The 15,028-nt window shown below is 38.9% G+C and overlaps 1 protein-coding gene across 4 annotated transcripts in view; it reads left to right on the plus strand.

Moving 5' to 3' along the window:
* CADPS2 (calcium dependent secretion activator 2) overlaps positions 1-15,028 on the plus strand; it is a 313,820-nt gene that overhangs the window by 147,205 nt on the left and 151,587 nt on the right. For all 4 annotated transcript variants that reach the window (XM_069850643.1, XM_069850660.1, XM_069850652.1 and 1 more), the window contains exon 7: positions 7,728-7,839. In XM_069850643.1, the coding sequence (XP_069706744.1) occupies positions 7,728-7,839 (112 nt within the window). The remainder of the gene's footprint in view (positions 1-7,727; positions 7,840-15,028) is intronic.

Raw genomic sequence — 15,028 nt, forward strand, 5'->3', positions numbered from 1 at the left:
TGTACAGTTTTATGTTTGTGATGACAATGCTTGTCATAATAGCGTTCTGTAGTGTTAGAGTGCACTTTTCTAGTTTTGAGTGGAGAAAGCCTAAATGAGTGTTTTTACTTAGTTGCTTATTATGCGTTGAACTCCTCTTCTGGTTTTCCTTTCTGTTTTGTATTAGGCACTTTTTTGCTTTAAAGAAAAATTATTGACAATTTTGTCATTTTTTACACTTTTTTAGATTTTTTTTATGTTTAAAAAGAAACACATTATTTAGTCTAGCTCATTATTGAATCTATGATAGATGGTTAGTAATTTTGAGCTCTGTTAACACTTTTATTTAAAACAATTATTATTTTTACCACAATCAAGCCCTAAAAAGAGCACAATATAATCAGATTATTCTGTTCTCCCTTCCATATTAGTCTAACTGTGTAAAGGGTCTTTGCAATATAGCATAACTGTAAAAACACTCTATCCTTGCTGTAAGGAGTAAGGATTCGATTCAGAGCTTTCAGTTAGAACCATCGAATCATAGAATGGTTTGGGTTGGAAGTGACCTTAAAGTTCATCTAGTTCCAACCCCCCTGACATGGGCAGGGACACCTCCCACTAGATCAGGCTGCCCAAGGCTCCATCCAGCCTGGCCTTGAACACTTCCGGGGAGGGGGCACATCCACAACTTCCTCGGACAACTTGTTCCAGTATCTCTCCACTCTCATCGTGAAGAATTTCTTCATTATATCTAATCTAAATCTCTCACCTTCCAATTTAAAGCCATTACCCCTCATCCCATCACTATATGCCCATGTAAAAAGTCCTCCCCAGCTTTCTTGTAGGCCCCCTTCAGGTACTGGAAGGCTGCTATGAGGTCTCTCCGGAGCCTTCTCCTTTCCAGGTTCAACAAACCCATCTCTCTCAGCCTGTCCTCATAGCAGAGGTCCTCCAGCCCTCTGATTATCCTCATAGCCCTCACTGTCTATATCATTGATGAAGATATTAAACAGCACTGGCCCCAACACAGGACCAGTTCTTCAGAGCAGATTTCCAAGAATGGGTTGTTAATGTTTTGTAACAACCAGTGTAATGCCCTTTAATGTTGCTGTTTAAGCCACAGTGACTATACTAAATGGTGACTTGACAATGCATTCAGAAATTGAATGCCAAACTACTTCGTGTATGCAGCTACAGGTCCTAAACACCCAACTTTTCCTTAAGGTAAGGGCTGAAAAGGTGACTTGTTATCCTGCATGTCAAAAAGGTACTGTGCCAAGTCAAGAGTTTCCATATAGATGGAAATAAATGAAAAATAGTAGAAGAAAGTAAGGAAAAAGTAAGGGACAGTAGTATAGAACCTGTCAGGTGGCATCAAAGATGACACTTAGAGACAGTTCTATGACTTTCTATTCTTATATCAAAAATTTCCTTTTTTTTCTGTACTTCTTCCTGTTGTCATCCATGGCTATCGAACCATCTGTATTTTGTCTCATATCTGTATTTTGTAGTTTTAGGAGGATTTTTATGGGAACCTCAGTGATAAAACTATTACTATTGTAATGCTCCTTCACTACCTGACAACCCTCTAAATTTTTGTGCAGTATTATTGTTTCTGTAGTGGGGATTGTAAAACAGCGAATCTGTAGTTCTCAGCAAGATTTCTGCATAAAATAGTGGAATCACAGTGACACAATGAAGAACAGCATCATGATATATAAAAGATTAGATGACATTAGCGATGGAAGGCCAAGATACTTGACCAGTCTCACAGTTTAGTTTGCCTGAGTGTGGAGCTTGTCTGTGCTTCTACTGTAAAACGACATTATGATTTATTTAGAACTTTATTTATGCATTGCCTTTCAGCTGCAGTTTAATAAGCTTGCTCTGATGGAAGAAATTACATATGCTCCTTGTACTTCCATCAAAATTATTAGTTTTCACATAGAAAAAAAAGAAAATATAGATTTTTTTTTCCCCTGAGAAAACCTAAACCACATTATAAACACTACAGACAGGCAGAAACATACAAATTCTTTCCCTTGTGGTTTCAAATATGAATTTCAGGTCCCACTAATGTAATGGAGAAATATACATAAATACATATGTGAAAAATAATGATTATATTGCATATAAAGAATAATCATTACCCTATTAAATCTTCGATGCTGCATAATAAACTTCTGCTGGTTAGGCAGTAGCAATTCAACATCCTTTCTCAAGAACTTTCATTAATGTTCTTATTATTTTGTAAGGCATGTGAAAGATATAAAATAAACATGCCTTTGGGTTGTATGAGATAGCTGTTAGCATTAAGGCCATGATTTCTAGTGCTGCATTCTCATGTCAGTCATTGCCAAATGGATGGGTATTTCTGCATTCATAAGAGAAAAGGAAATGCTCACAACATTTGTCCAATTATTAGTGGAGAAGAGCTAGCAGTAATTAGTAACAACTAACACTGTCTTTAGGAGACTCAGTAAAAAAACAAAAAACAGAATAAGTATGGATTTAACTCTATTTTTGTTTTGCTGAACAGAGCCTCCTCATCACATTAAAGATTCGTTGTCAGATCACTGTGGGGTGACTTGCACTGCTGGTACAGCAGTTGCTTACTCTCTCATGTTTTGTCACTCCTTGCCTGTATGTGCAGTTGTAATTTGTAATATGCAATACTTCACAAATTCCACTTTTACACAATACTTCACTAACAATGGAGTGGTTATAAGCCCTGGATTTAAGATGTTTTGAACTAGATTAAAGTATCAGTGTAGTCAGATGTGTCAGGGAGATGCTGAGTCTCGTCTGTCTTTTCATTTCCTGGCCTTTCATCTCACATCTTGCACTGTGAGTATGATTTCTAACCTGAAGGTTATAGATACCTATTTTTCTACAGTTTAAGCGTGTTTCTAAAGAAAGCAGAAAGAACAAAGTTGGTGTAGTTTCTTGGAACAGTTGAAACATGGAGATTTTAAGGGTGTCTGAACATCGTATTCTCAGTTTAGCTCCAAGATTTGAAAAGATGAAGTGCTTCTACAGGTATGTCAGTCAGAAAAGGAAGGATGAAGAGAAGGTACCCCCACTGATGGATGAAAGTGGTGACCGCTTATCAACAGACGAGAAGGCTGAGGTACTCAACAACTTTTTTGCCTCCATCTTCACTGATAACCTCTCTCCTCACCCCTCCTGGGTCAATGGACAACAAGATGGGGACCAAGGGGGTAAAGCCCCTCCCACTGTAGGGGATGATCAGGTTCATGACCACCTGAGGAGCCTGAACATATATGAATCTATGGGATGTGTTGAGATATATCCCAGAGTCCTGAGTGAATTGGCTGCCAAGCCACACTCCGTGGTATTTGAAAAATCATGGGAGTCAGGAAAAGTCCCTGGTAACTGGAAGAAGGGTAACATTGTGCCCATTTTTAAAAAGAGGAGAAAAGATGACACTGGGAACTACTGACCTGTCAGCTTCACCTCTGTGCGTGGGAATATCGTGGAACAGATCCTCCTAGAAGCTATGCTAAAGCACTTGGAGGACAGGGAGGTGATTAGTAAAAGTCAGTACGACATCGCCAAGGGCAGTCCTGCATGTCCAAGCTAGCGGCTTTCTCAAAAAAGAAAGATTTTGAGAAATAGAGACCATGATTAGAGTGAAAAAGCTGAAAGAGAAATTTACTGCTGCTTCCAGTTTATGGCATGTGTTCCAAAATGAAGTAGAAAAATAAATTTGCCTAAAGGATATTCTGTAACACAGCGATAAATCTTTACCTGCAATAAACATCCACCTCCTTGCTGGTAGTGGGTAGTTTTGCAGTGAAGGGAAATCATCTTTGGCAAAGGACTCTGTTATGGTATCAGACCACGTACCTCTGACAGCAGTGTAAATGTGGTGGGGCTTATGGCTGAAGGTAATCAAACCTCAGATCATTGCTGTTTCAATACTAAAGGGAATTAGTAGGTGAAAGCAGAAAAAATATGTGTACAAAGGAAAGTAGTGTGGCAAAATGAGAGTCTGAAGAAGTTGGACTGGGCTTTTTTAGACTTGAATTTGGTGGTTTTAGAGATCTCTATCTACACAGGCTGCAGCTGACAGTGCAGTGAGTGACACTGCAGCATTTAGCACTGAAGTTATTGTTACTTTTGACTACTTTTCTAGCAGGATTTTTTAAAAAAAACCCAAAAACTAGCTAGACAGTAATGGGAAAATTTTAACTTGAATACTGCAAGAGATTGTCACTTGTCTTGACAAAAATTTCCTTCATAAATCAAAGATCAGTGCCACCTCCAGATTTGTGGTGCTGTTTCCAATTGCTTACATTTAGTAGTTAAAACATATACAATTAGAAATATAAAGCATTACATTTTTCTATCATGTTAAGAATTATTAAAGATATATTTATTGTAAATAGCAATTTCAGAAATCAGGTGAATTAATTTACCTGTTCTTCCTTCTCACTCTTCCTTCCACAGTTCAGTATCTTCATAGCAGAGCAAGCCTGAAATAAATTATCTTCAACATTTGACTCATTTGAGATCAAAATGGTGCATACAGTTTCCTTCAGTTTTCACAGAAAACGAAGTTACCACCTACAAGTTCACCTTTTCCTCTGTATGAAAAGTAAATGTGAACTGTAGGATTTATTTTCTTGTGGAAAGTAGTTCACTGTTATTGCTATTGAAAGTTAAAATATAAAGAAAAGTAACTTTTTTTTTATTCAGTACTTAAATTCTGAGGCTCCATTGTTAGTTCTTATTTAAAAACAGTCATAAAGTTGTTCAATTAATAACTAAAAAGTCCTATGTATAATACAAAAAAACTTTTATATGGTGGTTGGCTTTTAATCTATGGATCAGAAAGACATTTCTGAGAAGTACTGCATTTTCTCCAAGAAAGTATCAGGGTACGGCACCAACGCTACGGGAAAAATACAGATTTATCTGACCTATACGTAGCAGCCTAGCTTTTAAATGCAGAGGAAATGTTCTGCCACAGCTACTCCAATGAGATTAAGCAGATATGAAACAGGAAATTTTATTATTTCAATAGGCATTAATTTCACAGGAGAAAAATGTGTTTTAAAAATATTTGAGAAACCGAGTGGATATAATTATATTAGCATTTAAAATCAATAAATTGAAATAATAAATTTTAGTAATGGTGATCAAGATTTGCATCATGATAGTTACTGTTTGAGTATTAATTCTATGAGTTATTAGGTATCCTCCAAATATTCCATTTTTCATGGAGTCATTGAATCATTTGGATGGAAAAGATCTTTAAGGTCATCAAGTCCAACCCTTAAACTAACACTGCCAAGTTTACCACTAAACCATGTCCCTAGATGCCATATCTACACATCTTTAAATACCTCCAGGGATGGTGACTCAACCACTTCCCTGGGCAGCCTCTTCTAATGCTTGACAAACCTCTTGTCCTATCACTTGTTACATGGGAGAAGAGACTTAACACCAGCCTCACTCCCTAACAACTTTTTGAATAGATATATAGTTATAGAATAAATAGGCAAAAGTGTGGAGAAAGTTGACAGAATTTTACAGTGGAAATAACAAATAATACAGTAAATTCATCTTTATTGACTAAGAAGGCTATATTTCTGATCTTGGCATTATATATAGAATTGATGCAATTTTCTTGAACAGTTCTTGGTATGTGTCTCCAGAGAAAGCTGCACCATTTTCTGGGCTGGACTGCCCAGACCACAGCATGTGCCATGGTGCATTCCTGCTGCTCATCTTGCAGAACCTAAGCCACCCCTGGTGATGCTCTTTTTCTTGAAAAGGGAGGGCCTGTTCTCTCCCTATTAGTTAGCATCACTTCTTCTGATTTCTTTTCTTCTGCCTGTGAGTTAACACTGGCACTAGATCTTTGTAGAGAGGCTTTTGGTTTGTTTTGTTATTTTAATAGGAGTTTCTCTTGCTTATTTCAGTGTGTCTATCCACTGCAGCGTGCACAGTTCAAGGTTTCTGGAAGCTCAAGGACAGATATATCCTGGTACCTGAGAGGGGCTGTATGCAACTAACAAAGTGCTGAGATTGTATTTGCAATTGCAAGGCAGCATTCTTCCTAATTAGTGGGATCGGGGGGCGGGGGGGGGGGGGGTGGAGACTGAAAATGTGACTATCTCATCTTTTATGAAGGTGCTTTCATCTTGGAAGTCTCATTTCTGTATTGTGACAACACCTACCAAGCAGCAGTGCTAAGCATTTTCTTGTTCTGTGACTCGATGATCTGGTGGGTCTCTTTCAACCTGGTTATTCTATGATCATCCAATCACAAACAGGTTTTGCCCTCTCAGGAAGGTAATCTCCTGTTGGAGTCCCTGTTTCAATTGCCACTTTAGCTGAGTCTAAGGCTATGTTCACCACAGACAGAGCTAGTGACCATCTGTCTAATCCAGAGAAAGCAAAGAAGACAGACTATAATGTCAGATTCAGTTAATTTTCAGTGAAATTCACTTTTGTAGTCTGGTACGTGTTAGCCATTTCGAGGACTGGTTTATACAGTATCACTGCTTTCTTAAAAATGTTGGGGTTGGTCATGTATTATTTTCTAGACTTCATCTTGGAGTCTGTAACTCATGTTAGTTGAAGGATTTTCTTCTACCCCTTAGATGTTTTTGCTGAAGGTTTACTACTATATGCTCATTTTCTAACAATGGAGAGTCCGTGTAAATTATTTTTGAATGCAAAATAGAAGTATTGCTTTTTGCAAATGAGGCCATCTAAGACTTCAGCTTGTGGGATCCATCTTGTTATCCGTACTCTTAAGGTCACCTTTTTTCCTCTATTTCTTTAATTTCTGCCAGTCGTCATATCTCAAGTAGTAGAAAAAAGATAAGAGAAAGTGGAACTGCACTTACTTTATACATTTCTTTTGTGCTTAGTAGCACAACCAGAATCGCTATCATCAATGCAGTCAGTACCATGGAATTGTTTAGGAAAATGGAATAGCTTGTCGGAGCAAGTTACAATCTAATTAATATAACTATCCTGGTTTTGTACCACCAGCATAGAGAGGAGAAAAGACTGACAAAACAAGCGTCTTAACTAAGATAAGAGATTAACAGCTAGAAGTCTGCCTGCCTAATTTAACTTCTCTAAAAGCATGAAGCCTTGTGGCCATATTCATCTTTCAGAGCTCTAGTCACTCAGACAAATAACAATTTTTTCAATTTTTTGTGTGTGTACATTTTTCCTACATTCAGTTGTAACATCTCATGAAACATAAGGTTTTCTCTGTTTAAGTCTCTTACTTTCTGCATAGTTCGTTCACTTAAATATAAAAGTACTTTCTTTAGAATTAAGACATAATTATTTGCTGAATTAATTTGACCTGCATGCACAAGATAATGAATTTAATAATATATTTTTCCCTTTCCCGCTTCCTCTGCCTCCTTCACTTTCTTGCTTGGTTTTGTTTTCCCCTATGACAATGTAATTTCAGTACTTTCGGTTTCCCCATGAAAAAAATTATTACTGATTTTTTATTACAAAAGTCATGTAGAAAAATGTTGTTTTGTCTTATCAGAGAGAAAAGCCAATTTCCCCATGTAAATATTTAATCTCGGATGCTTAAAAACATACTTCCATGCCCTCTCTCCACAAGATTTTGGAAATTAAGTTCTAGGAGTGCATTAATAAATATTCTGTCAAAAGTTTACAGTCCTATCATTCTGAGGCCTGTCCTCTGCCTCGGTTGAATTCTGTTCTTTTGTTTATTGCAGATGGGGAACTCAAGGAGATTTTACTACTACTCACCCTCGGCCTGTTGTCAAAGTCAAACTCTTTACAGAAAGCACCGGGGTGCTGGCACTTGAAGATAAAGAGCTGGGAAGAGTGAGTATTATGTGTAGGAACAAGAAATATATGTGAAGTTATGTGTAGAAATGTGAGTATTGATAAAACATGCCATAAAATTACATAAGGTATTCAGTACTACACCTTCTCTGCTGCAGCTTTACCAAACAGTGCTTTTTCTTTTAAGGGTGTCTTTTCCCAGTGTTCAAACCTTGAGATGTTGACTTGGATTGCCTTTCAGAAACTTACATCAGGGATCTGTAACAGTTCTCTTTGTTTTGTTTAGAACTTGTTTTCATACCTAGGTGCCCTACCAATGCTTTTAGCTATTCAAATTAGGTTTGAAGGGGAGAAAGAGAAGACATGTAATAAATAAAGCAAATGACTGGGGAAAGGGAAGGAAGGGCTTAAGAGGTAGAAGGATGGGGAGGAAGGAGTGATGTAAATAACATGTCAGACTAAAATAAGAGTTCTTACTCTACTACTGTATGAGCTTCCCTTCCTTTTTCATGTTTTCCCTGTCTTGACAGGATGGTTTATCCTTCTTAGTCCAAAATTAGGGGGTAGAGAGGGCAGTGTGTCACAGAAAGAGGAGGGTATTGTGAATGTGGCAAAGAGGGTTTGCAAATCTTGCTTCTCCATCTCCTGTTGAAATTCTCTCCTCTGACATGTAGGGCATGGAGGACAGCTCACATTTTAGCACTCAGTTCTACTTTCAGTCACAGCTGTTTTGTGTTCAAGCAAGGATGGCTTGTTGGGATGAGATGGACTCTCCTTGACTTTGTGTCCAAGTGCAGGCAGCTACGCACAGATTCTCCCACACGCTGGGTCCCTTGTTAAGTTCAGGACTGTCACCCCAGTATGATTACTTCCTGTGCCCTCTCATGTCCTTCTAGGAGGCCTCCAAGTTCCCTTGGTCAAGGATGGCTGAGGTGAAGGTGGGATCTGTGTGGGGAAGGATTTGAGGAGAGGTAACACACTGCCAAGAGCCGGGCAGGCATCATGGCAGATGCAGAGGAGCCACAGGAGTGCAGAAAACAGAAGTACATGAGATATTCTTGGATACTGAACTTACATTTTATAATCCAGTCCTAATCTACCAAAAATGTCTAGCCACTTCTTTGCCCCCAGAATACTTTCTGTAAAAGGTGAGTAAAAGATACAACTCCCACGGAGACCTTATATACAGCATATGGTCTTTGGCAGTGGAAAATAATATGAAAAAGGACTTGTTGGCTGTTCATCAGCCTGTTTGGGCGTCTGGTCTGTCCTCCTGTGCCTCCCAGGTCTGGCAATACCCAGGGCTGCTAACAGACACCTTCTAGCTGGTGGTGGCAGACACTAAACTCTGAAGAAGGGGGAATCCACAAACTTAACCTCTCTGATATAACCAGAGTATTTGAGAGTGGTGGTGGCTAACTTCAGGGGAGATTGGAAGACTATTTAGCAGAATTTTTAACAAAATAATTTTAAGGTACTGTGTACATCCACGTTATACATTTTAGCGTTAACTTTCAAAGCCTTATTTTGTTCTTGGGGTCATATTCAGTTTTGAGAGATTTAAATTCAGGTAGCCTTTGAAAAGATGCAGGATTCTACTGAATAAGTTTAATTCTAGTAAAGTTTGGCAACTTTATGCCTGGTCAGTACATTGCAGTGACTTGCCAGAGTGCAGCTGACTCAGCTAGGTTTGTTAAGCTATGAAAAGGCCTGAGGATACTTCTGCTGGTATTTTTCTGTACTTAAAAATTCAACTCAAACCTGCCCTTTCTGAGGTAGGCTTCCTTTGGACATTAATCTAATTTAATACTTCTTCAAAGCATGTGTCTTAACCTGATACCACTTCTCTACGTTATTGAAGTTTGCATTTCCCATACCCTCTGGTTATTCTGAAGATTTTGTTCTGTTTAATCTATAATTAGAAATACAAGGCAGCATCAAGTTACATGATTTGAATTTTGAACTTCTATCACATACTAAAGGGTTTCTTCTGCCACCAAGGGACCAGATTTTTATGAAAACAGCTACAGAGGAGAAGCATTTCCATTGATCCCATCAGCACATAGCAGTCTCTTGCACTTAAGACCTTAAGATGTAGTCCCTGATCTCAGCAGAGCAGCACTACAGCTCTTCAGTTTAAGGAGGAGATGCTGCTGATTTCCAGAAGTAACTAGCTCATGTCAGACTAGAAGGGACGTAGGCTTATGCTTTCAGTAGAGAGGGCAGACCATACTTATAGCTTTATATACTCCCCGTTGGCAAGCAGAGGCTGGCAGCTGCTCGGCCTCTCCTGCAGAAGTCACCAAGTGTGCACCAAGCGACAGAAGGGTTGTTGTCTGTTTAATGTCTTTTCCCTTCGAGAAATGTAACATGCGTTTAACCAACAGGAAGTAGTTCTTACTATGTCATTTGCCTGACTTCGGTCTTTTCTTCTAACAATATCAAAGTAAACCCAGTCGTGAATACAGAGAGTATATTTTGCTTGCTGGGCAATTTTCTTCTGGCTCCCTACTGACTGCTTTAAGTGTCTTCAAGCAATAAATCCTAACCTTTATTGTCTGTTCCACACAAACTGGAAAACGGTTGGGCAAAGTCAGTTGTCCACTGAGAGAAAAAAAAGGGATATGTGCTGCACAGGAGAGGAAAGAATGTTACTTGGGCCTGGATTCTGTAGAACATGACCATCTGGAGTCATGGTGTGTGTCTGTGGTTGTGCAGACCTCTGCATAGTGAGCCAGTGAATTTAAATCTAGCAAGTGAGACAGGTTGCATCTTTGAAGCTAGGTATTTTCTAGAACTCACTTTACTCAAGTATCTCTCAAATGCCTGTCACGGTTTTGTGACTGACACCGACCTGGCTGCTTTAATAGTTTTTGTATGTGCGTAGAGGTGGCAGAATTGATGTTTGCATTTGTATGCGCAGCAATTGAGGAAGCATGAAGAGAAGCCTTCAGAGTTCAGAGTAAATAATTCTGAAAAATCATCTGGGTGGTTTCTGAAACTCAGGGATTTGACATCAACTTTTCCTTGTCCTTTGTATATGAAGATGTTCAAACCTAGTAATTCGAAGCGACAGCCATTGTGCTTGCTTAGCACATATGTGAATACAATGTGAGAACAGCAGGTGGTGTTTGATTGTTGATACTTTTTGAATATAAGGATATTTCAGCCTTGTCGCTTTACCTATTCAATTAAAAGGTAGCTGTTGTCTCACAACCTGCTTGTCACAGTCAGCTGCAGCAAGCAATGATTAGCTGTGCAGTTATGATTTTTTTATCGGTGCTGTTACTCTGGGTTTGATTTAAAGACATTGTAAAATAGCTTTTCTGGCTTGGTACCCTTACTCACATGATTGCCTAGTTTCTGAGTGCCAGCTGCACCAGGCACATTGGTTATCTTCTGTACTGCTTTCAAAGGAAAGAGGAACAGAGACGATTTCACACTGTGAATATGTTAATTTAAAGCCTGCCATCCAGGGGAATGTGTTTCTCCATCATATTTTGAAATGACTGAGGTTTTGCAGGGGTTTTTTTCTGTCTGTTTTTTTAAGTTTGGAAAATGATAAGAGATTGCTTCCACTCCTCCTTTTTCTCTTGCTTCCTGAGCATTTTGCCTGTTAGCACGTTGCTATGTCTGGCTGAGAGTTTTTGTTTCCTCACTAACAGGGGTTTTCTCAGTAGCTCCTCTCAGAATGCCTCTCAGAGAAATTATTGAGATATTTTTCATTCAAGCATGCTTTCTCTTATATTTGAAGGACAGGCTATTTGGGAAGGGCTTGAAGACAACTTTTATCAATTGCTAAGATGTAAGTAAGTGTGCAGCTGGCAGCATCAGCAGAGGTCCACTGATTGCATAAATTGCAAAGTCTTCCTGGTTCTTTGTCAGCTGTATTTTAGATAGCTCTTTCATCTCGTGTCTGTTCAGTTTTTCTGTTTCATTTTTAACCAACTGTTTTACCAAAAGTCTTATCTCAATGTCTGAGCTATAATACCACCACAGTTGAAAAGCAAGAGGTTGCTCAGTAGGTGAGATAATGGAGCTTGTGTAAAATACTCATAAGCTGCCTTGGTGATAAAGCTCTTATTAACGCTTTCTGTAGGGATTCCCTAGGTGAGAACTCCAAGAGAGTTACATTCAAGAGAGCCATCTCCTTTTCCCACTTCTACCTCCAAACTTATCCCTTCCCTTGAGGGTTTTTTTTGCTTCATCCTCCTGGCAGTAGCACATCATGACTTAACGCTTAGAGGACACCGGGCAGTGCTGTGCTTGGTAGGCTGCTGCTGAGGCATTTGTTGGAACTTCACTTCTTGTTACATTGACAGCATCTTCTGGCTTTCTGACATTAACACGTCTTTGGGCAAGGGGCTGACATCATACCTCACAAACGCAGGGAGAAGGTGATTTGAGAGAACTCAGCAGACATTTCTATGAAATGTAAGGCTAGGGCCAGAGTTACATAAACAACATAACATTAAAGGGTCTCTATACTGTTACTAGTCATCTATTTCCTATCCCAAATCAGCTTCACTCATTTTGGATTGTAACACTATTTTCAAATTAATAAACTAGAGTGTATTTAACTAGGAAATTTTGCTATGATCCTGCGCATAAATATGCATGCACCGAATAATAATGGGTCCTTATTTCATGATGTAAAATTTACCTGTCCTCTCTGCTTGCACTGGCATCTTTTCAAATCGCTGCATTTTTTTTAAAAAAAAAAGCTTTCCATATGAATTAGTCATGTTGTGTGATTAAAGCTGTAACAAATGCAGTTGAGGGAATAAATGATCTTATATGTCAGACATTCACTGTTCTAAATAATCACAAATTTTGTTAAAAGTGTCTCTAGTAGAGCACAGGAGTCAGAGAACTTGGTTTCTCCCCTTCATCACTGGGTTTCTTGCATGATCACCAGTGCATTGTTTATTCTGAACAGAGCTTGCAGTGCTGCCTGTAATTAAAGCTATGTGATGCAAGATTCTGTTCTAAATTGCTTATAACTTAGCCAGACCTTAAACACCGATGCTAAAATTTTGATAGGTAAGTAATAAGATAAAAAGGAAACGTGGGTTTGGTCAATGGCAAAAAGCAATCATTTGTAGCACCATTTGTGCTCTGGAAGAGCACATCAGGCATGAGAACTTGTGTCTTATAAAATCTTCATGTTTTTCTTTTGGGGACTGTGCTGTTTGAGGAAAGGATGGCAAGCTGGGTTCCAGGAGTAGCAGCAGCTCCTTAGGGTAGCAGGGAGTAATGCAGGATGGGGGACACCAGGTTAACCCCAGGCACTGGACATCTCCTAGGGTTTGGGGACAGGTTGAGGGCTTGGTCTGCTTTTTGAAAATGGCCCAGGCTACGTTATGAAGAAAAGGCCGTTGGTGGGCTGTATCTTCATTATCTTTAAGGTATTTTGTGTGAGCTCTGTTGAAGGAAAGATAAGGGTTTTCTGTAACAGCATTTTAAGTGTCATCTGCCTCTCAGTCAGGACATTAGGGAGCAGCTGTGGATCTTCTTCACTTTCACCTTTTTTTGCTAGTGGCAGTGAGCCAAAGCTCATCATAGTCTGCTCAGAATTATCATGATTACCAAGGTCTGGTGCCCAAGGAATGACTTCTTAAAGTATGTCTTAGACTCCACAACTTGTAAAATCTCATTTCAAATACTTGGGTTGGAAGAGTGAGTAACTCCAATGCTTGGGTTCAGCTCTTGAACTGGTTTTGGGTGGAAGTAGGAGATGAGGAGATGGGGGAGATGCAAGGACACAAGTTGGTGGAATGGGGGGAGAAAGTAGAGATTATCTTGACTCTTGATTTTCTCAAGTGTGCCTACAGCATGCCAGTCTGCTTGTCTCTTACCTTCATTGGTCGTTTCTGAAGGCTGCATTTTCTTTTGACAACAAGGCAATTGTGACTAGGGATGGTTAGCTTGAGAGCTCTATCTAAACATGGAATACCAATAGGAGGTAGTTCTGCACAACTCTTTTGCAGCTGAGCCTTCTCTTTGGTTATCTGCTCTGAGAAGGCAAGATTGTCCCAGGCTTGATTTATTCATGCTTCGAAGTATTTTGGACAACTCGACTTTTCTTTTATACCTTTAAAACAAGATATGATCTATGTGCCAAATGTAGAGGTGAGTTAATAGTTGCTTGGCTCAATTAACTGTTTGGGTCAGGAGTACTTCAAGTAACTTCTGTTGTGATCCAGCTGTGAGTTAAATTTACAATTCAGTCACAATAAATGATGGTTGCTTAAGTCATTGAATGATATTAGCTTCATATTTTCCAACCTGTCGTATGTTAAGCCCCAGAGAGGAACATTTTCAGTCATTCACAAATAAGGAAGAACTTATGAGAACATCACCTTGCACAATTTCATAAATGTGTTACTCTGTAATGTTTAAGATTTCTGTGGGGTTTTTTACATCCAAATTGGGAGAGGCACAGAGTGAACTTGCCACTTTTTAAGTTGCAGTGTGGTCTGAGGAAGAACAATTCTGCATATAATCAGACCATATGGTCATGTACTTTTAATGATTGTGAGATGATTGAATTTAGTGAATTACCTCAACTCACACTCTTCTAATACCATTCATTTGCCTTAATTTTCCTGCAGCATTACCATGCACAGCAGCTGTGTTTGGTGTGTAGCATTCTGGTCATTAATAGTTGATTACAACTTTTAGTGTAGATTACCTGTTAGTTTACTTATTGTAAATACAGCCCTAGACTAAGAACTCACAGTTTTTTGTGCTGCAGTTGAATAGCCTGCTATGTGATATCCGTAGGTAAATGAACAATAAGATAAAAACAGTAAGGTAAAGGCAATAAATAAAATCAGATAAATTAAAATAAAAATATTTTTTAAAATTTAGAAATGTATGATGTAGTAGAAATTTTATGAAACTTTTAGAAGTTTTAAGCACAATGGAAGGGGTATCACAGAATCATAGAATGGTTTGGATTGGACGGGACCTTAAAGATCATCTAGTTACAACCGCTCTGCCATAGGCACTGACACCTACCACTAGATCAGGTTGCTGAAAGCCTCATCCTGCCTGGCCTTGAAAAGGCCTTTTGGTGAGTTTTATATCACTAAGAGAAAATCTATGAGTTGATTCTGTTTCATTTCTTAAAGCAGATTATAGAACAACAACTAGGAGATTAAAATCGCTTGAGCAGTGCTGAAAGGAAATCTGAGACAGAAAAGCCTAGGAAGTTACTCCGTGG

The sequence above is a fragment of the Phaenicophaeus curvirostris genome, chromosome 1, assembly GCF_032191515.1.
Source record: "Phaenicophaeus curvirostris isolate KB17595 chromosome 1, BPBGC_Pcur_1.0, whole genome shotgun sequence".
NCBI lineage: Eukaryota > Metazoa > Chordata > Aves > Cuculiformes > Cuculidae > Phaenicophaeus > Phaenicophaeus curvirostris.